A 20,742-nucleotide genomic window follows, 5' to 3' on the forward strand; every position below is an offset into this window, starting at 1 on the left:
AATAAATGACTGAGGGGTAAGCTGATTACAAATCTGCCCTGGAGCAGGGACCCCCAATGTTGATGTCTTCATCTCTATGACCCAGGGCTTTGCACTGGGCTGGGACACAGTACGTGCTCGGGAGATGTTTGCTGAGCTGGTGGCACAGTTGTTCCAGAACAGGGGCTCTGTGTCCCCCACTCATCTGTGTCCTGGTCCCCAGTGCGAAGCCTCCCATAAACTAAGTGCCCAGTCAACGATCACTTGTTTGAATGAACGTCAGCCAAGTCCTGCCTCTCCTTCAGGTCTGAATGCCACCTCCAGATCCTTCTGGGCTGTGCCCACTGCCAACCACAATGCTCATTTATAGCCCAAACCACACCCTCACCAAGCCCTTGAGCTGGAGGCAGTAAAGGTCAATGGCTCAGGATACAGAATTGAGTACTGAGGACTTGGTTTGAACGCTCATTTTGCTACTTCCTGGCTGTGTGACCCCAGGAAAGTCTCTTAAACTCTCTGAGCCTACTAACCTCAACTACAAGATGACGGTATGTAACAGATCCTTCCAAGGCTTGCTGTGAGAGAGTGCTCGTGAGGCATTTAACAGAGTGCCTGATATATAGCAGGTGCCCAATAAACATCAGTGACCATACCATGCTGCCTTGGTTTCATGATGACAAAACCCTTGTCAGCCTGGAAGCTTCGCAGGTGCTGCTTCTGTACCTCGAGTATGTTCCCCACCCCCCTCAATCTTCCCAGAGCCATTTCCGTCTCCTCTTCCAGGGCTCATCCTAAATGTCACCTTCTGGACCGCAAGCTGCACATCACAGTTTCTCCAGCACCCAGCGTAGGGCCGTATACAAGGCAGACCCCAGTCAATAGTTGCTGAAGGCAATGAATGAAAGAAAGAATGTGTGGCTCTCCCAAATCCATCACCAGCTTCTGAAGAACTGTCCCTTTCCCCCTGTTTGCCTGGGACACCTCCTGGTGCTAAGCACCCAGCAAGCACTTAACCCAAGCTTCCAGGCAGATCTGAATCTCTGTTCGGCGCAGCAAATCTTTCCAGGGCACGACGACCTGAGGGGAAGGGCTGAGCAGGCATGCCCCCGGCAGGGTGGTGGGGCTGCAGAATCTGGAGGTTTGATGACAGTGTTCAACCTCCGTTGCCTTCACCAGACCCGCCGGGCTCACCGGCTGGTGGCGGTGTTTCTGCCTCCTCACTGTCCCCAAGGTCCTCTCCAGCTGGTCAAGTTCAGAGGTTTCAATAGCCCCGCCTCCTGTGTCCCGGCCAGCATTTCAGGGCCCCATGCCACCAGCAGGTCCCAGCCACAGGCCCAGGGTTTCCCTCTTGTGACCGTATTAGGAAGTGACTCCAGTTTTTCCCTGACACTTTATATGGTCAGCCACAGAGCTCTGAGCAGGAGTCTGCTCCCACAGCCTGCGGCAGGAACAAGCACCAACGGAGGAAAGTGGGAAGAACACAGGCTTTGAGCCGCACGGGCCAGGGGAGAACCTCAGCTCTGCCCTCATTCATCACCTGTGTGACTCACGGGAGTGGCCGAACCCCTGAGTCTCTTCTTCCCCATCTTCTTCTCCGTCTATAAAAAGATGGAGACCCGTACCTTCTTTGCCAGGTTGTCACACAATGTCATGGCAACATCTATCCTTAAAGACAGACACGGTCCACCAGGAATGCAATTTCCTGCAGCCTTGATTTGAAAGGGAAGAGAGACTAAAAACTACCTAAATATCCATCATCAGGGGGCTAGCTTCTTAATTATGGCATGCTGCCATTAAAAAGAGTATATTTAGGGGCACCTGGATGGCTCGGTCGGTTAAGCGTCTGACTCTTGATCTCGGCTCAGGTCGTGATCTCAGGGTTCGTGGGATCGAGCCCCACTTTGGGCTCTGCACTCAGAGTGCAGAGCCTGCTGGGGGTTCTCTCCCTTTCTCTCTCTGCCTTTCCCCCACCTACGCTCTCTCGCTCTAAATAAATGAGTAAACATTAAAAAAGAGTGTGTTTGTACATATACATGAATGTACACCAAAACAAATATACATGCATCTGCCTGTATATGTATAAAGTATTTCTGGAAGCCTATGAAAGAAACACCAGAGCAGTTCCTCTACAGAAGGGAATCAGAAAGAATGGGGGTGAAAGGCTAAATTCCAGATACGCTGATATACTATTTCCTATCTGTATGTGTTACCTATTCAAACCAATGTTTTAAATTCAACTAGATAGTTACAAACAAACACAAGAAAAAGCCACAAGACATCATGTATGCTTCTTATTTTTAAATATTCTCTTGAGGTCTTTGCATGGATAGCCTCACGTTACTAGAAAGGTTTGAGAGGGGCGCCTGGGTGGCTCAGTCGGTTAAGCATCCGACTTCAGCTCAGGTCACGGTCTCGTGGTCCGTGAGTTCGAGCCCCGCGTCAGGCTCTGGGCTGATGGCTCAGAGCCTGGAGCCTGTTTCCGATTCTGTGTCTCCCTCTCTCTCTGCCCCTCCCCCGTTCATGCTCTGTCTCTCTCTGTCTCAAAAATAAATAAACGTTGAAAAAAAAAATTTAGAAAGGTTTGAGGCCATGTCAATTCGAAAGATCTGAATAGTGAGTTCACAGGGCTCAGAAGAGGGTAGGCTCCAGCTGTGTTTTCTTTCTACCTTCTAAGACTCGGTGCAGTCATGTATCTTTTTCCCACCCTCCAGGACCCTCTGGCACTCAAGAGGCCGCTGCTCATCATCTGCTCTCAGCATCCCTGGGTGGGTACCCCTTCAGGTCACTGAGCCAAGTGTCCAAAAAGAAAACATCATCCCCTGCTTGACTTTGGAAGGAAGGCCTTTCCTTACCCCCTGGTCTTCCTCGAACAGTGACGTAAGAACGAGGAAAATATCCTTTGGGGTTCACAAGTCGGGAATTTGGGCTTGGAAACCCAATCAATAGGAGAGGCCATCCACCTTCGCTCTGGATCAGGTTCCTAACCCCAGGGGCTTGAAACAGGGGTGGAAAGTCCTACTGTTTACAGGGACCAAGCACGTCAGATGGGACTAAAGTAAGCCAGGTAGGAGGAGAACGATAGGTAGGTGATTAACGACCAACAATTCTCAGCCTCGGGGTCTGGGAGACAACAGGGAGCAGTGAGGCCTATGCAAAAACAAGGCCCACAGCCCACCTAACAGGATGGCCCAGGGGCTGCTTTTTAAAGCAATGCCAGCAACTGAGATTTTCTTTTTCTTTTTTTTGGGGGGGGGGGGCAGTTGGAGAGGAAGGGGGAGAGATACATCAAATTAACTCCTCCATTTTTAAAAAATTACTCACTCTGGGCCAAAGGCTTACAACCTAGTAGGTGCTCAAGAAATCCTAAGTGAAAAGTTAGACTTCTTCCTTCTGTGCACGCAAAGCTTGTCGAGCTCAAAGTTAATGGTGCCCATGGCATCATCCCCACATGCCCCAGCCCACAGCCATCACCTCCTGCTCAAGCGTCCAGATATCCTACAGCCCCTTACCATCCAGGGGTCGTCACTCTGGCCCTGGAGGCAGCCAGACCTTGCCTGAATCCCAATAGGACCCTTGCAATAGGACCAAGCACGCCTGAGCCTCAGTATCTTGGTCTCTGAAATGCTTTAAGAGCCTCTGTCTCCCAGGATCATTGGAAGGAATAAATGAGTAGCAGTTGGAAGCACTGCTCCCAGGGCCAGCCTTCCCGGCTTCAAGACCCAGCTGTTTCTTATCAAGTTATTAAACTTTTCTAAAACCCAGTTTCTTTCTTTTTTTTTTTAATTTTTTAAATGTATTCATTTATTTTTAGAGAGACGGAGAGAGAGTGGGTGAAGGGCAGACAGAGAAGAAGAGAGAGAATCCCAAGCAGGTTCTATGCTGTCAGGGCAGAGCCCAATGTGGGGGTCGATCCCAGGACCCTGGGATCATGACCCAAACTAAGATCAAGACACTTAACCGACTGAGACACCCAGGCCCCCACCCCCACCGGTTTCTTTAGCCGCACCCCCCAACACACCCCACCTCTGACTACCCCCCTTCCCCAGTGATTCTGAGCGTGACTATCTTCGATGCCTCAGGTAAGTGACATCCTGATTTTTCGTCCTTCTGTGACTGGCTTAGTTCACTCAGTATAATGTCCCCTAGGTTCGTCCCTGTTGCACATATGATAGGATTTCCTTAAGGCTGAATCATAGTCTGTTGTACGGATACAGCACATTTTCTTAATCCATCCATCATGTTAGAAACTATCTCCTGCATCTGCCTCGAGCTCAAGTGTGTCTAATCTTCCTCCTCTTAATTACCAAGCTGCTCGGGGCACGGGCTGAGCCGTGTAACCCCCGGAATCCCACAGCGATGCAAACAGAACAAGCAAGAGCCCACGCATCCCCCAGCTGGGCAGGCCAGCCGAGTGTGACACAGGTCCCTCCCTTCCCAGGCAAGTCAGGTCAGGTCTCTGCCTCGGACAGGTCATGCGCAGAGTGGGAGGTGACCTTTGCTGTCACCAGTGGGGTCAAGAACACAACACGCTGGGAAGGACTTGGGATGGGACCCAGGACAGGCAAAGCCCACACTCTACTGATCTTCCTGTGCCTGAAACCCTGGTCTCATCCTCCATATACTAAAAATAGAGCCAACTGCTGAGTGGTCACACTAAGCTCCGGGCAGAGGGAACCCAGCGCCCAGAAGGGCAGGTGAGGGTGGGCGAGGACTCGGAATCACCCCCGACCCTGCCCTGCCGTGTGCCAGGATCAGAACCTGCACAAAGATGGCAAGAACCTGCACCAAAAGGCTCATGAAATAGGACCCAGTGGCTTCTATGGACTCTTCTAGAACCAAGAGGACAGCAGTCTTGATTTGAGGTGTACTTTGCAGAACGGAGGGGAAAGTTCTCTTCACTACCAAGGGCAAAGCTGGATGGACGGATGGACGGACGGACGGACACACACACACACACACACACACACACACACACACACACACACACACACCGGATGCTCCAGCATCACCTGCCAACACCCACCTGCTCCAAGCGCTGTCAGGTGCTTGGAGACTAACTGGTTGTGCCTCCCCTCCCCCGCTTCCTTCTTGATCTCCTCCACCATGGACAACCGGTTCTATTTAAGTGATTAAATTGAGCAGAAAGGAAGGAGACAGGAGTAGGTACGTGGTCACAAGGCCGGGAGGCTTTGCGTCTAATCTGTGCAGGGAAGCATAGCAGCAATTTAAAAAAAAATGAATCAAAGCTTCCATCTGTTTGTCAGATTAGATATTCTGAGTCTTGGGACCTTCAGGAGGCCTTCATTTCTTCCTGGTTTCTATTTTGGGCTCAAACGCTGGGTCAGAGGACAGGAGGGGAGACTTACACACAGGCCTGTCCTTGACCTCCCCCCGGGAGAGAACACATCTTTGGTGGGAGACCTGGGAGACTCCCACTTTACCCCAGCTCCCTGCAGGCTGGCCTCCTTAGAAACGTCCGTGCTGTGCTGACAGCTCCAGATTGATGGTATTGCCATACAAGGAACAGCTTGGACTAAAGATACTTTCCCTGCTCAGGGCAGTTAAGGACAGGCTTTAGCTCTCTGAGCCTCAGCTTGCTCATCTGTAAAATGGGACAAGCATACTTTTCAGCGGATGGTCTGCTGGTTAAATGAGGTAAGATGTGTCAAGTTACACAACATGGGTTACCCTAGAGATTACATAGCCCCTAAGAGGGTATTTTGGGGGGTTATAATGGAAATGTGGGAATGCTCGGCCTTGACTCATGCAGAAGAAAGAGTGAGCCACTAACCTATGTGCACAGGCTCGTAAATAGGTAAACATGTACCATAGTCACAGAGAAACACTGAGAACATGGCAACATCTTATCAGTTTGTGATCTCTGGGCGAGGACTGGTTTCTGTGTCAGCTGTGCTTTTCAGAACTTTCCGAATCTCCTGCGATGAACGTGACTTAATTTCCTAATTAGGAAAAAAAGTCTGCAGAGCATTTTTATAGATGACAAGGGTTTTTTTTTTTTGGTTTGCTTTGCTTTGGTAATTTTCACGCGGCAACATGTAAGGGACGGGGTCGGAGGGCACAATGATGAAGTGACTGTCTTTGCCAATTTGCAAATGATCCAAGAAACAAGACCCTAACAGCGGCATAACCAGCAGTAACATCGAGCATTGTGAGCGCTGACAATGTGCCCAGCCGCGTGACAAGTGCTTTCTTTTCAGCATAACCCACTCCGTGAGGATGGTACTCTTGTTGTGTTCATTTCATAGAGAAGGCAACGAAATGCCAGAGAAATGAGGTAACTCACCCAAGGGATCAGCGTGCCCTTTCCGAGAGGCAAAGAGACCGAGTCTAACCCGGAGGGCCCTCTGCCCAGCAGTTGAACACCAGGGGGCCACCGAGGTCCCTTTGGCTCCGGAGAGTGGGTCCAAACCCACAAGGAATGTGCGTACCCCGAGTCACGTCGTCCCCCATCATCTATCCCAGGCTGCCCCACAGGACTTCCTGCGGGAACAGAAGTGTGCTATGCAATGCAGCAGCCACCAGCCTCAGGTGGCGGTCGAGCACTGGATATTGGCCAGTGCCACCAAAGAGATGCATTCCGACTTCTAAGAAACTTGCATCTAAATCTAGTTAGCCGCAGGTGGCCGGTGGCTACCACAGTGGACAGGGCAGCTCTGGTCTGCATGGCCAACCCAAAGGAGTCCTGGGTCCAATCTAGGTATTCCCATTTGTGCCAGGGAAGGCCTCCGCAGAACCTAGCCAGACCCCCAGGTCGCCTCCCGCCTGGCTGCCCAGGGGGTCCAGCCTTCCCAAGAGGTTTCGCGCACCTCGTCACCTCCAAGATGTCCCTTGGCACGTCGCATGTGGAGTCACGTGCCATCTCTGCACTTCCTTCACATGTTGGGGGGGGTATTCCCATTTCACCTACAGGTAAACTGAGGCTTTGGTGAGTGGCAGCATTTTCTGGTGTCACCGAACTAAGTGAGGCGGGGCTGAGGTCTGGACCCAAGTCTGAACGATCCCACGTCACCATGGGGCCCCTCTCCAACGAAACTTTCCCCCTCCCAACCCGTAGGCCTGCACGAAGGGACTGGCTGCCCCAAGACACTCACGTAGATGAGCCCGGAGAAGTACCTCTCCCTCAGGTTGTGCAACACAGAGGCCTCATTGAGGCACGTCAGCTCTGCCATGTCCTCCACCTTGGAGAATTTGGGCGGGTTCATCTTCTGGATGTCATCTTTGCCGACCGTCACCTTCTTGCCATTCTCCACCAGCTCCACGATCACCTCGTCCCCTTTCTCCTCCTTGATGCTGGCTGCCTCGAAGCCCTGCTTCTCCGAAGGGACCCAGACCAGCTTCTTGGCGGCCCAGTCGGCCTGGGCCACTGGGCTGTTGACGAAGTTTTTGTCCACAAAGAGGAACTTCTCATCATCGCTGAGCTGGCCCTTCTGCGCCATGGTGCCTGGTTGGTCCCCTGTGGAATAAAGCGACAGCATCAGTATTGGGCCAGAACCGAGCCCCAACGACGGTCAAAGCCCTTGCCTCGCATGCCTAGGGAACATTCTGCCAAGTAGGAGGATGTTCCGTGCGGTATGTTTATGTGGCCAAAGAATGCAAACAACTCAAAGTCCCTCACGAGAGGGTCTGCATCATTGCCTGTTGTCAGCCATCATGGCACCGGATCCACAAACCACGTTATTTTCATGCGACAAGATACTGCTGTCCAGGGGTCTCGAAGCAAGAATGAGGTCTACGTGCGTGGACATCCAAAGAGGTCCACGTCTTACTGTTTACTATAAAAATAAAAGAGAGGCGTTCTTCAAATAGTTAAGCCCAGAGATACCATAGGATCCAACAATTCCATTCCCAAGTGTAAACCCAAGAGGAAAGAAGACAGACGTCCGCACAAAACCTCGTAGCGAATGTTCACAGAAGCATTCCTCACGATGGCTAACACAGGGAAGGAACCAAGGTGTCCGTGGACAGATAGAACGGATAAATAAAATGTGGTCTATCCATGCAGTGGAATATTATTCAGCCTGAAAAAGGACAGAAGTACTGATCCACGCCGCACCACGGAAGAATCTCAAAAAAATTACGCTAAGTCAAACAATCCAGTCGCAAGGTGTCACAGACTGTAGGATGCCCTTTATATGAAATGTCCACAACAGGCAGATCCACAGAGATTCAAGCAGATTGGTGGTTGCCAGGGCCTGGGAGAGTGACAGCTAAGGGGTACAGGGCTTCTTTAGGGGTAATGGCAATGTTCTGGAATTTATTGTAGCTGCGGACGTACAGCTTTGTGAATATGCTCAAAGCCATTCAATTGTACCATTTAAATGAGTGAATTACATGGCACGTGAATTATATCTCAGTAAAGCTTTAAAAAAAATGAAATAAAGGGGAGAGTGTAAACAGTAGGTATAATACCCCATTTTTATTTTAAAGTATTTAGAATACAAGGCACCTGGGTGGCTCAGTTGGATAAACGTTCAACTTCAGCTCAGGTCATGATCTTACAGTTCGTGGGTTCAAGTGGCACATTTGGCTCTCTCTCTCTCTCCTGTCAGCACAGAGCCTGCTTCATTCAGATCCTGTCTCCCTCTCCCTCTGCCCTTCCCCCTTTCAACTCTCGCTCTCTCGAAATAAACATTTAATAAAGAAAAAAAATAAAATATTTAGAATAATACAGGCAAAAAAATGGAGAAATATGCACTTAATGAGTTTAAGTGTGAGGGGCCTTTCACTTTCTTTTTTAAATGTTTATTTTTGAGAGAGAGAGAGAGAACGCACAAGTTGGGGAGAGGTAGAGAGAGAGGGACAGACCATCTGAAGTGGGCTCTGTGCTGACAGCTGAGAGCCAGATGTGGGACTCAAACTCACAAACCGCGAGATCATGACCTGAGCTGAAGTCGGATGCTCAACCGACTGAGCCACCCAAGCACCCCTGGGATTTTTCACTCTCTATCATTTTTTCCCAGTTTTTTCCATCGTGGTAAAATATACGTAGCACAAAATTTGCTATCAACCATTTTTAAGGGTCATTGCAGTTCAGCGGCATGAAGTGCATTCATACTGGGGTGTAACTGTGACCCCCATCCACCTTGAGAACTTTTTACATCGTGCAGAACTGCAACCCTGTCCCCAGGAAACACTAACTCCCCACTCCCCTCCCCCGGCCCCCGGCAACCAGTGTTCTACTTCCCGTCTCTAGGACTCTGCCTGCCCTAAGTTCCTTGTACAAGTGGTGTTTGTCTTTTGGTGACTGGCCTCAGCATCATGTCCTCAGAGTTCATCTAGGCTGGCAAATGTGTCAGAATTCCCTTCCTCTTCAAGGCAGAATACTATTCCGCAGGATGTATACACCCTATTTGGCTCCTCCGTTGGTTTGTTGATAGGCATCTGACTGGCCTCCATGTTTTAGCTATTGTGAATAATGCTACTGTGAACATGGGTATACTTTTAATTATGTATTTTTACTGTCTTTGTAGCTTTTTAATTTTTCAAAGTGTTTACTTTTGAGGGAGAGACAGGGAGTGAGCGGGGGAGGAGGAGAGAGAGAGGGAGACACAGAATCCGAAGCGGGCTCCAGGCTCCGAGCTGTCAACACAGAGCTCGACGCGGGGCTCAAACTCATGAACCGCGAGATCATGACCTGAGCTGAAGTTGGACGCTCCACCGACTGGGCCACCCAGGCGCCCCTACTGTATTTGTGGTTCCCTAATTTTTTGTTAAACTTATGATCAACAAAAATCGGGTTTTTGTTTTTGTTTTTTTTTTACAAAAAGCTTCCAACAGCCACTACACATGAGAAAAAGGTGCTCGACCTCGCCAGCAAAGGAAGAATCTGAAAGCAGTGAGATGTTGACTTTCTCCTATCAGCTTGGCTGAGATGAAAACTATCAGTAATTCCCGGTGTTGTCAGGCATTGGAGGGGCTGGGCCTCTGCACAGGCCACCCTTATGGATGGAAAAAGCTTAACATCTCTGCAAACCCTTTCACGTGCAATTCCATTGCTAGGAGTTCAGCCTAAGGCAACAGACAGGGCTAAGAGACGCACAAGGATGTGGCTTGCGTTTATGCCAAAATTTCACCCTTTTCTTTTAACCTATTCATCCAAGGGCCACTCCCATGCCATAAAATTCTCTCATTGTAAACGTACAATTCAGTGACTTTTAGCAAATTTACAGACTTGTGCATCTATCACTACAACGAAATTTGGAACATTCCCATCACCCCAAAAAAGGCATCCCTTGCACTGGTCTGCCCACATTCCCCGTTTCCATCCCCAGTCCCCGGCACCCACTCATCTACTCTCTGTCTCTAGGGCTTTGTCTCTCCTACACATTTCCTATCAATGGAATAGTACAATAGGTGACCACTGATCGTGCAAAGATATTCATGATGTATGTCCAAGTTAAAATTATGTACAGGGGCACCTGGGTGGCTCAATTGGTTAAGCTTCCAACTCTTGATTTCGGCTCAGGTCATGATCTCTCAGCTGGAAGAATGAGCCCCACGTCGGAGCTCTGTGCTGAGCACAAAGTGTGGAGCCTACTTGGAATTCTCTCTCTCCTTCTCTCTCTGCCTCTCACCTCCTCCCGTGCTCACGCACACACGCTCTCTCTCTCAAAATAAACATCGAAAGATGCTTTAACAATTATGTATAAATAGAATACTCAGCGGGGGAAAAAACAGACAAATCTCAAAAGCGTTATGCAGAGCCAAAGAAGCCAGACCCAAAAGGCTCAATGACTTCACTGACCTACAAGTCAAGAAACGGCAAAACCACTACGACAGAAAGCAGATCAGTAGTTAGCTGCCAGCACAGGGAGGCGAATGGACTGCCAAGAGGCACAAAGGAACTTTCGGAGGAGGGAGGAACATTTTCTATATTCTGATCATGGTGGTGATTACCCATCAGTACATATTTCTCAAAACTCACTGGGCTGTATGTATACTTAAAAGCCAGTGAATTTGTTAAAAAACGGTGACTTTTATTGTATGTAGATTATATCATAATAAAGCTGATTGAAATATTTATAATAAATATATTTATAATTATATGTGTGTGTGTGTGTGTGTGTGTATACACATGTTTAAAAGTCTACAACACTGAGCCTGGCTGGCTCAGTTGGTGGAGCATGCGACCCTCGATCTCGGGGCTGTGAGTTTGAGCCCCACATTGGGTGTAAAGAGTACCTTAAAAAAATAGTCTAGAACACTATAGGGGCACGTGGGTGGCTCAGGTGGTTAAACGTCCAACTTCAGCTCAGGTCACGATCTCACAGTTTGTGGGTTCGAGCCCTGCGTCGGGCTCTGTGCTGACAGCTCGGAGCCTGGAGCCTAATTCAGATTCTGTGTCTCCCTCTCTCTCTGTCCCTCCCTTGCCTGTGTTCTCTCTCTCGCTCTCTCAAAAATAAATAAATAAATAAATAACATTAAAAAATAAAAATAAAATTCTAGAACACTGGGACACCTGGCTGACTCAGTCGGTGGAGCGTGCGACCCTTGATCTCAGTTCGAGCCCCACATTGGGTGTAGAGATTACTTAAAAAATTAGTCTAGAATATTGTATGCTAAAATATTAAACTATGGTTCTATCTGGTCCAATATGGCAGAGTTTGAACATCAGTAAGAAACGTAAAGGTAAGAATGGAGAGATGAATACGTTTAAACCCATGAGGCATGATGATTAAAATAAATGTTAAAGGCCAGCCAGGTAAGATGCTGGAGAACCAAGACGTCATTTTGCAAACTGGTAACGAATGGGGGGGGGGGAGGGCGGGGAGGGAAGCAAAACCTTGATTCTGACTTCCCTTAGTTCCTCGAGGTCACTAAGTAATTGACAAAGAAAAGTCTGTATGTACAACTCCAAGTCAGTGACCATCCTCTCCACATGAGGAGCCCATTCTTCCTCCTACCGTCTGGATGTGTCCACCAGGCAGGTGCTAAGGCAACAGACTCTTAATGTTCTGTCTAGCAGCCCGTTCCAGACCGTTCCTGCAGGAGCTGCCCCTGCCCTAGTAACATTTGCTGCCAGCCAGCTCCTCCCACCTGCCCCAGCGGTCCTCCCCCACCCACTGCTGCTGTGCCTCCAGGAACTAAGACATAGGCTGAGTTAGGATGTACGGCCACCAAGACATACTGTGTGGTTGACGCCCTACTTCAGCAGAGAAGAATTCACAGCTCCTTTGAGTTCACCAAAATAACCCCCACATCTCACAAATGGGCAGCCAACTCCTGAGACACAGACTGCAAGGCAGGAAAGGACAGGCAAGTACTCCGACCACCCCTCTTCTCCTTCAGGGGTGAAAACAACAATGATAAGAAATTGATAAGCTCAGAGGGGGTGGTAACTTTTCCCCTGAGTCATGATCTAGTAGTTCATTTTTAACAAGATGGAGAAATGAGCAAATTATTCCCCAAATCTGAATAATCACTTCATCATTCAAAAGGAGTGAAACAAAGAATTGCAGACAGACACATGGCCCTGGGTTTAACAATCACATTACCTGCATTTTTAAATTCTTACGGGTTTTGCTTAGGACATCATCCCAAGAGCATCCCACTCCTCCCACCAAAACCTCACTTTAAACTGATGTTAAAAAATACTCCCGTCTAGGGCACCTGGGTGGCTCAGTCATCAAGCATCTGACTTCGGCTCGGGTCATGATCTCACAGTTCATGAGTTCGAGTCCCACGTCTCGAGCTCGAGCTCAAGCCTGGCTTCTCTCTCTCTCTTTCTGCCTCTCTCTCTCCCTCTGCCCCTGTTGGGATACTCTCTCTCTCTCTCTGCCCCTCTCTCACTCGCACCCACGGATTGGCATTTTTAACAAGTTCCTGGGTGATGATGAGGAATGTGGGTCTGGGGTCTATACTTTCAGACCCACGGTGTAAGATGAAAAGTGGATAGAGCACTTTATCATGGATACATCAGGAGGGGTCACCTAAACGTGTTAATCAACATTAACCATCACAGTAAGGAGTCGATCAGAACGATGTGCCCCCAGATGGGATACGATAGAAAGTGCCTCTACCACCAAGGAAATATTCTTCCAGAAAGGAAAAGGGCTGGGGATGGGGGCCAAAGCCGGCAAAGCCTCTGGGTCCAACACCCCAGGAAACGCGAGGCACAGGGAACACACTATATACTGTCATGGGGGGAAGAGGAGGGGGGGGGGTGCAATGAAATCCACAGGTGGGAAAGCATAAGACAAATGACTCCATTTCTTTAAGAACATACAGAAAAAAAAGGAGAGAAATTTATAAACTAGAAGCGTTGGGGGGGGGGGGGCTCTGAGACACAGAGGAAAAGCGGGAGATGAAGACAAACAAAGCCCAGTTTGATCATTACCAAAGTGGAGCGCTAGGTGCCTGGGGGGGGGGGGGTGTCCTAGTGACCTCTCTACTTGGGCATATGTTGAAACGTTTTCACAATGAAAAAGTCAAACAAGGACAATAAAAGACTAATGGGGAGAGAGGAAGGGGAAGAAACACACATTCTCTCCCCACAACGCACACATACAGGGCAAATCAGAAGCAAGGGCACATTTCACATTTTTAAAAAGCCACCCTTGGGGCTCCTGGGTGGCTCAGTCGGTTGACCTTCTGACTTCGGCTAAGGTCACCATCTCACGGTTCATGAGTTCGAGCCCCACCCCAGGCTCTCTGCCATCAGCACAGAGCCCGCTTTAGATCCTCTGTCCCCCTCTCTCTCTATCCCTCCCCTGCTTGCGCTCTCTCAAAAAAATAAAGAAACCTTAAAAAAATAAAATAAAATAAAAAGCCACCCCTCACACGGAAAGTTTTGAGAAAGCGAATGCGGTTGTAAGAAAAAACAAAGTCCCGACCCATGCCTCCAGAAAGAAAAATGTAGGAGATAATCAAGAAAAATTCAACATTAACAATATCCTTTGTATTAGGGAATCTGTTAAATTCTTCGATGTGACAATGGCACTGTGGTTCCATCTATTTAGGGTCCCTTCCGGGGCACCTGGCTGGCTCAGTCAGAAGAGCAGCAACTCTTGATCTCGGGGTCACGAGTTCGAGCCCCACCCTGGGCGTAGAGATCACTTAAATGAGTAAACTTTTAAAATGTATTTAGGGTGCCTTCTTTTCAGAGCCAGTGGGAAGGAGTTGTATCTGAAGTAACAAACCTGGGGTTGAGGGATGGGGTGCCTCAGGTGGGTTACGCTGTTGCATTGACTTCTGCACGCTTGTCCTTTTTCTGTAAAAGGAAAAATGCTGGGGCGCCTGGGTGGCTCCGTCGGTTAAGCGGCCGACTTCGGCTCAGGTCATGATCTCGCGGTCCGTGAGTTAGAGCCCCGCGTCAGGCTCTGTGCTGACAGCTCAGAGCCTGGAGCCTGTTTCAGATTCTGTGTCTCCCTCTCTCTGACCCTCCCCCGTTCATGCTTTGTCTCTCTCTGTCTCAAAAATAAATAAACGTTAAAAAAAAAAAATTAAAAAAAAAAAGGAAAAATGCTACTGTATCACCTGCGTGCCACTGTCTTCCGTGTGTAAGCCATATCGCGGTCACACGCCTCCCACTTGGCCCGTAGGTCATTGCCGGGGCCAAGTCTTCTGAATACCAGCAGGGATAGTCAACACTCACAGCGGGGTGAGCAAGTAACATCAGCACGCTGTTGGGAATCTCGCCTTACGGTCAGCTCCCCCTAACAGATCCGGACACAGAGGCCCAGAGAGGTGACGGCATCTGCCTGAGGTCACACAGCTCAACGGTAAGAGAGCCAGGTTCTGAGCCCACGTCTGATTCCACAGCCCCTGCCCTTCTGCCTCCCACGTGAGCCCGATGGGCTTGGCAGAAGCTCGACGGAGAATTTGCAATAAGTGAACTGACCCTAGCAGGTACCCAACACAGTGCATCACGTGCACATTTGAACCAAGAAGGCAAACGCAAAAAAAGGACATACTACGTGATTCTGTTTATAGGAGGGTTCAAAACCAAGCAAAAATGTCCCTATGGTGACACAAGTCCGATGTCTTAACTGGAAGAACAGAAGCCGAGGGGGGCTTATGGGGCTGATGTTCTGCTGCCTTTTTTTTTTTTTTTTAAAGTTTATTTATTTATTTTGAGAGAGAGTGGGAGAGGGGCAGAGAGAGAGGAACAGAGAGAAAATCCCAAGCAGGCTCTGCACTGTCAGCTCAGAGCGTAATCTGGGGCTCAAACTCCCAAACCTGGAGATATGACCGGAGTAGAAATCAAGAGTTGGACACTTAACCCGCTGAGCTACCAAGGCGCCCCGTGCACTTTTCTGATACAAAGTATTCACTTCCATGAAAACTTCTGGTTTCCTTTTTTCTTCTTTATGCTAAAACACACATTACATAAAATTGACCACCTTAACCATTTGAGTGCACAGTTCAATAGTGTTAAGTACACTTGTTAGTGTGCAATGAAGCATTTTTAAAATAGTACCAAGGGGCACCTGGGTGGCTGAGTCGGTTAAGCATCCAATTTCAGCTCAGGTCATGATCTCACGGTTGGTGGGTTCGAGCCCCGCATCGGGCTGTCTGTTGTGAGCACAGAGCCCACTTCAGATCCTCGGTCCCCTAACCGCGCCCCCCCCACCCCTCCCCCCCCCGGTTCAATCACTCACTCAATCAATCAACTAAAAATTATAAAAATTATAAAATAGTTTCTAAATACACTCAAGAGGGCTCGGGGGAAAGTTCTGAGCAACATGTCAATGAACTGGGTTCCTTCTAATTGCAATGTTGGTCAGCTGCCTTAAAAGTGAGAAAAACACCAAAAAACACAACAGAAAAATACAAGGACACAGGAATCCCTGTCGCCAGGAACTCTGTCTAATCTAAGAATCAAAAACACAAACAAGACCGAGTGTAAAGAGTCCATCTCTGTCTAAAAAAGGAGACAGAGAAGCTGGCTGACTTCTCAGGGCTTTGCTGTTTCTGACTGTTACGATGCACGAAATCTGCTTTGGTCACAGGCAAGAGGAAGCCTGGCTTCACCCGAGAACAGCATTTCCCAGAGTGTGCTCCCTGGAACCCTAATCCCTTGAAATATTAAGGGGTGGGAGTTGGGTGGGATTCAGGGAGATCGAGATACTCTTCGAAAGAAAACGACTCTGCGGTTAAATCCACTGGCAAAGCGCTCCCTCCCCCCACCCCCGCCCCACCCACATCCCCACCCCCCACCTGTGCATGGAAAGGCAGGACAGTATCAGGACATCCAAGATTTTGGCAGGTCTTAAAACCCGAAAGCGATTTTACTCCTTTAGACCCAAGGCTCCCCAAAACATTTGGCCACAGACTTCTTTTCCCACCAAACACCGATGAAATCTCACAAATATGCCCTTGAGAAAATGTAGTGAGCCTAGCAAGTTAATAATATTAATATTAGTAATCAGAGCCGCTAAATCTTTATTGGGTACCAGCTATGGTCTCCTTTAATCCCCTCAGAAACACTACAGGGGGCACCATCAACTCTGGTTTACAGACGAGGATACGGAGGCACAGAGAGGTTAAGTAACTTGCCCATCATGGCACAGCCAGCTATGGTGGAATCTGAATAAAGGTGTATTTTCAAGGTGATCTTTCCTGCTTTGTCTTCTTTGAAACAGGCAGAACATTTGAGGACAGGAAATACAGGCACACCCGAGAAACATCCTGGATCAGTGTAGAAGGCTCCGGATAATTTGGCTTAATCGTTATAAGGACGTGCCTCAGCATGCACCCAGAGCCTTGAGTTTTCAAAAATCTGGGACGGTGACAACCAGGTAAAAAACTCCCAGGTGGGGCATTAGGGGAGGCACTGGGAGGAAGAAAATAAAAAGTAGCTTGCAAAATAACAGCAATGATCAGTTCCAGTCAGAGGACTCTCCTTGTGCTAAGTGGAAACAAAACCTGGTCTCCTTCCTGTTCCCTGCTGTGGTCCTTACTTCCAAGGAGGTTTTTTGTTTTTGTTTTTTGTTTTTTTTTAAGTTTATTTATTTATTTTGAGAGAAACAGGGAGCGAGAGAGAGACAAAGACAGAGAGCACAAGTGGGGGAAGGGCAGAGAGAAGGAGAGAAAGAGAGAATCCCAAGCAGGTTCCACACCACCAGTGCAGAGCCCAATGCGGGGCTCGAACTCACAGACCACGAGATCATGACCTGAGCGGAAGCCGGATGCTTAATCGACTCAGCCACCCAGGTGCCCCTCAAGTAGGGGTTTTCAATCTTGACACCATGGACACTTGAGGCCGGTCAGTCTTTGTTGGGGGAGGGGCTGTCTTATGCATTCTAGGATGTTTACAGCGTCCCTGTCCTGTACTTACTAGATGCCTGTAGCTCCTCCCCTTGTCAGTTTCTTTTTTTTTTTAATGTTTATTAATTTTTGAGAGAGACAGAGACAAAGTGCGAGCAGGGGAAGGGCAGAGAGAGGAAGACACAGAATCCGAAGCAGGCTCCAGGCTCTGAGCTGTCCGCACAGAGCCTGACGCGGGGCTCGAACCCACGAACCGTGAAATCATGACCTGAGCTGAAGTTGGACTCTTGAACCAACTGAGCCGCCTATGCGCCCCCGGCCCTGCCAGTTTTAACAACCCAAAGGCCTCTGGACATTGCCAGATGTCTCCTGGGGGGTGGGGCAACATCGTCCCCGGTGAGAACCACTGCTTTAGAAGAAAACCCAGGACTCTCTGCGGAAGACAGTTAAGGCTGAGGACAGTCACCACTTTGTCCACACCAACCTGGAATGCCAACTGCTGGAGGTGACACGGGGGCAGTGAACACATCCCAAGATAAGACGCAGACGCCCAGAGGTCGGGGGCTGAAGGGGCACCTGCAGGGGTATTACAAAGGACAGATGGACACTAAGGACGCTTCAGGGATCGAGCGGTGCTCTCAAACTTTTTGATGAAAACAAAGGACTCTGTGGCTATGAGGTCAGCAACGTGTGACACGACACGGCTCAGTGTGTCCGCTGTGCACGCGGTCCTGATTTCCCCGCCAACACCACACAGCTTCATTCTTTCAGCACAAACAAGCCGTTCTTCAGCCTCTGTGAAACCACCCGGTTACAAGTCCCAGTTCCGCCGCGAATTCGCGGGGTGCCTGTGGCCAAGTCACTCTCCCCCTCTGAGCCTTGCATGTTTCATTTGGGGGGAGAAAGTGGGCTGGCCTGACATTGACATTCTATGATATCTGTGATTCCGTATCAAAGGGCTGGAATCGGACCACATAAGACCATTCAGCTTGGTGTGTTTTAACATCAGCTTTATCTTCCCCAGAGGGACGCAGGGGTAAAAAGATCCTGCCCTTTCTGCTTCCGCACTAATAAAAAATGAATCAAATACCCCAGGGCCCGAATAGTATAGGATTTGCACATCATCACGCCAGCTTCCCTGAAGACTTTATTGCCAAGCGGCCGGCTCAAGAGCTTGGACCACAGACACAAACCTAAGTGTCCCCAGGGGTCGCGGGAGCAATTGGGCCGAGAGCCCTCTTACCCCGCCTAGAGATGGTGGTAGCTCCTTCACTCCAGCCGGGGTCACCTCATGAGTATGTGGACCCTGAACTTCCAGGCTTGCAGTCGACCCAGAAGTCTGACTTTAGGTGCGAAACAGCCGCCACTCAAGTTAAATCATCGCACAGTTTAAGCGCCGTGCAGACAAAATGAACGCCCGCTGAGCCCGGTCTAGGACACAGTCCACCAGCTGGAAGGACCTCCGCATCGGAGAAACTAGTTCAAGTCCTGGGGCAGGTGTGGAAGGAGCCGGGCGTGTAGAGGGAAACGGGACAGGGTCCAGGATCAAGCTGTCTGCATGAGACAATTGGATTCTAAATCTGTTATTGGTAATAGCCACCGTAATTACTGGGCCCCTTCTATTCATGGGGTATCGGGCCAGGCCATTTATTAAATACCCCAGCTTGCTATGTGTCCTAAGTGTTCAGCAAGGTGAGCATAATTTATTATTCCTGTAAGATTACAGAGGTCCTGGAAAGTAAACTAAATTAAAAGCCTTCTCTTGCAAAAGCTGGAGTCGAGATTTAAACCCAGATTCACCTGACGTCCAATCTACTCTTAGCAGAAAAGCTCTTGCTTGCTTCAAGGCCTGGCCCCCTCCGCACTCCCCCCATCAATCACACCACCCTCCACCTCCCCAGGGTGTGATCCCAAGGAAGCCCTACTTCACCTTAACAGGAAAAAGGCGAGCAGTGGACCGTTTCACTGTTGCTTTGGGACATCTCCCCTGACTTAAATACTGTGTTTAAAGTAACTCCGGGGCACCTGGGTGGCTCAGTCGGTTAAGGGTCTGACTTCGGCTCAGGTCATGATCTCACAGTTTATGAGTTCAAGCCCCACTTCGAGCTCTGTGCCGACGACGGCTTGGAGCCCGGAGCCTGCTTTGGATTCTGTGTCTCCCCCTCTCTCTGCCCCTCCCCGGCTCATGCTGCCTCTCTCTCTCTGTGTCTCTCAAAAATAAATAAACATTAAGAAATAAATAAAGTAACTCCAGAAGGAAGTTTTTTAGTTAGTAGAGTAAAATTATTTTTCTCTCCTACCAAGAGAACTTGGTTAGCAAGAGACACGATATAGCTCCTATGAAGAACACTTTTGGGAGAGAGAGAACTGGTCATTTCCGGCCCTCAAAGCCCCAGGGTATTTTCTGTCTTCCAGCCCTGGCATAACGTGCTTACAATTAATGTACAGTCTCGAATGTGACAGACATTTCTCAATATCTATCCATTTTAAATGCGCGTGCCCTTTGACTTGGCCATTGCATTGCTGGGAATTGATCTCACAGATAAATTCATGTAATTAGACCAAAATAGATATAGGATGTTCCCTGAAACACTCTAAGTGATGGGGAGCAGCTGGTATGTTTCCGTAAGGGGTTATTTCAGTAAGAAGCTGTACTTTCCAATACTAGAGGATTATACAGCTGATTTTTAAACATGCCAAAACATGCCGATAGAGAAAGATGTTGAAGATCTACGATTAAGTGGGGGAAAAAAATCCTAATGTCCGGAATGCCAGGTTTTTTTTTCTGACAAAAAGGAAATTCGACGTAGCAAAGTTTTGGAAAGACACCCAAGAATACACTGACCGTGATTACACCTAGGGGGTAAGGAAGAATCGAGAGGGCAAGGAGGAAGGGGCTCAGGGAGACAGGCATTCTACGAGGAGACGGGGGACTGGCAATTGTGACCCCAGATCAGGACCCAGCGGTCTCAGACCGAGGCCCCTTTTGAGATTCTACGTCATCTGATCCACGGTTCGCTTCACCAGGGGAAGGAAGGAACGGGTATAGTAATGGGGCAAGTTCAAGCCTGCATGAGTGAGCAGTGGGCCCTTTCTTGGGGACTTTGATGAGGGCTGTTCCATCCAAACCCTTGAATCACTAATGCAGGTTCAAGATACGGGACTCCCCCGTGCAGGAGCAATGGACAGCACTAACTAGTTCCTCCCTCACCTGAGCCTTACAAAATTCCTGCAAATTCCCGCTTGGCCTTCTCCGAACTCAGCCTTTCCTCCAACGTGTGGCCATGGCTCAACTGTTTCAAGGTCAGGGGAGGAAGGCGGAGAGACCCCAGGGAGCCAAAGAGCCACCTGAAAAGCCAGATAGGTTCCCATTCCTAGGTGAGCCCTTCCAGGATGCCATGATGGCCCGAAATGAATCACAAATGGGCCAGTAGAACTGGAATTTGCGATGTGCCTGGCGTAGGGGAGCAAGTGTGGCCATATTCAAGTAGAAGGTTCTAACTACCACCTTCATGCCAAATAGGGATTGGGATT

General features: G+C 49.1%; 1 protein-coding gene across 4 annotated transcripts in view; it reads right to left on the bottom strand.

The window, feature by feature from the left end:
- The window catches only part of MYH11 (myosin heavy chain 11), a 122,181-nt gene that overhangs the window by 97,926 nt on the left and 3,513 nt on the right, over window positions 1-20,742 (bottom strand). For all 4 annotated transcript variants that reach the window (XM_027043175.2, XM_053213668.1, XM_027043178.2 and 1 more), the window contains one exon: window positions 7,092-7,453. In XM_027043175.2, coding sequence (XP_026898976.2) covers window positions 7,092-7,436 — 345 coding nt within the window. In that variant the 5' untranslated portion in view covers window positions 7,437-7,453. Of the gene's footprint in view, window positions 1-7,091; window positions 7,454-20,742 lie in introns of those variants that run through there.

This window comes from Acinonyx jubatus, chromosome E3 (assembly GCF_027475565.1).
Source record: "Acinonyx jubatus isolate Ajub_Pintada_27869175 chromosome E3, VMU_Ajub_asm_v1.0, whole genome shotgun sequence".
Classification (NCBI taxonomy): Eukaryota; Metazoa; Chordata; class Mammalia; order Carnivora; family Felidae; genus Acinonyx; species Acinonyx jubatus.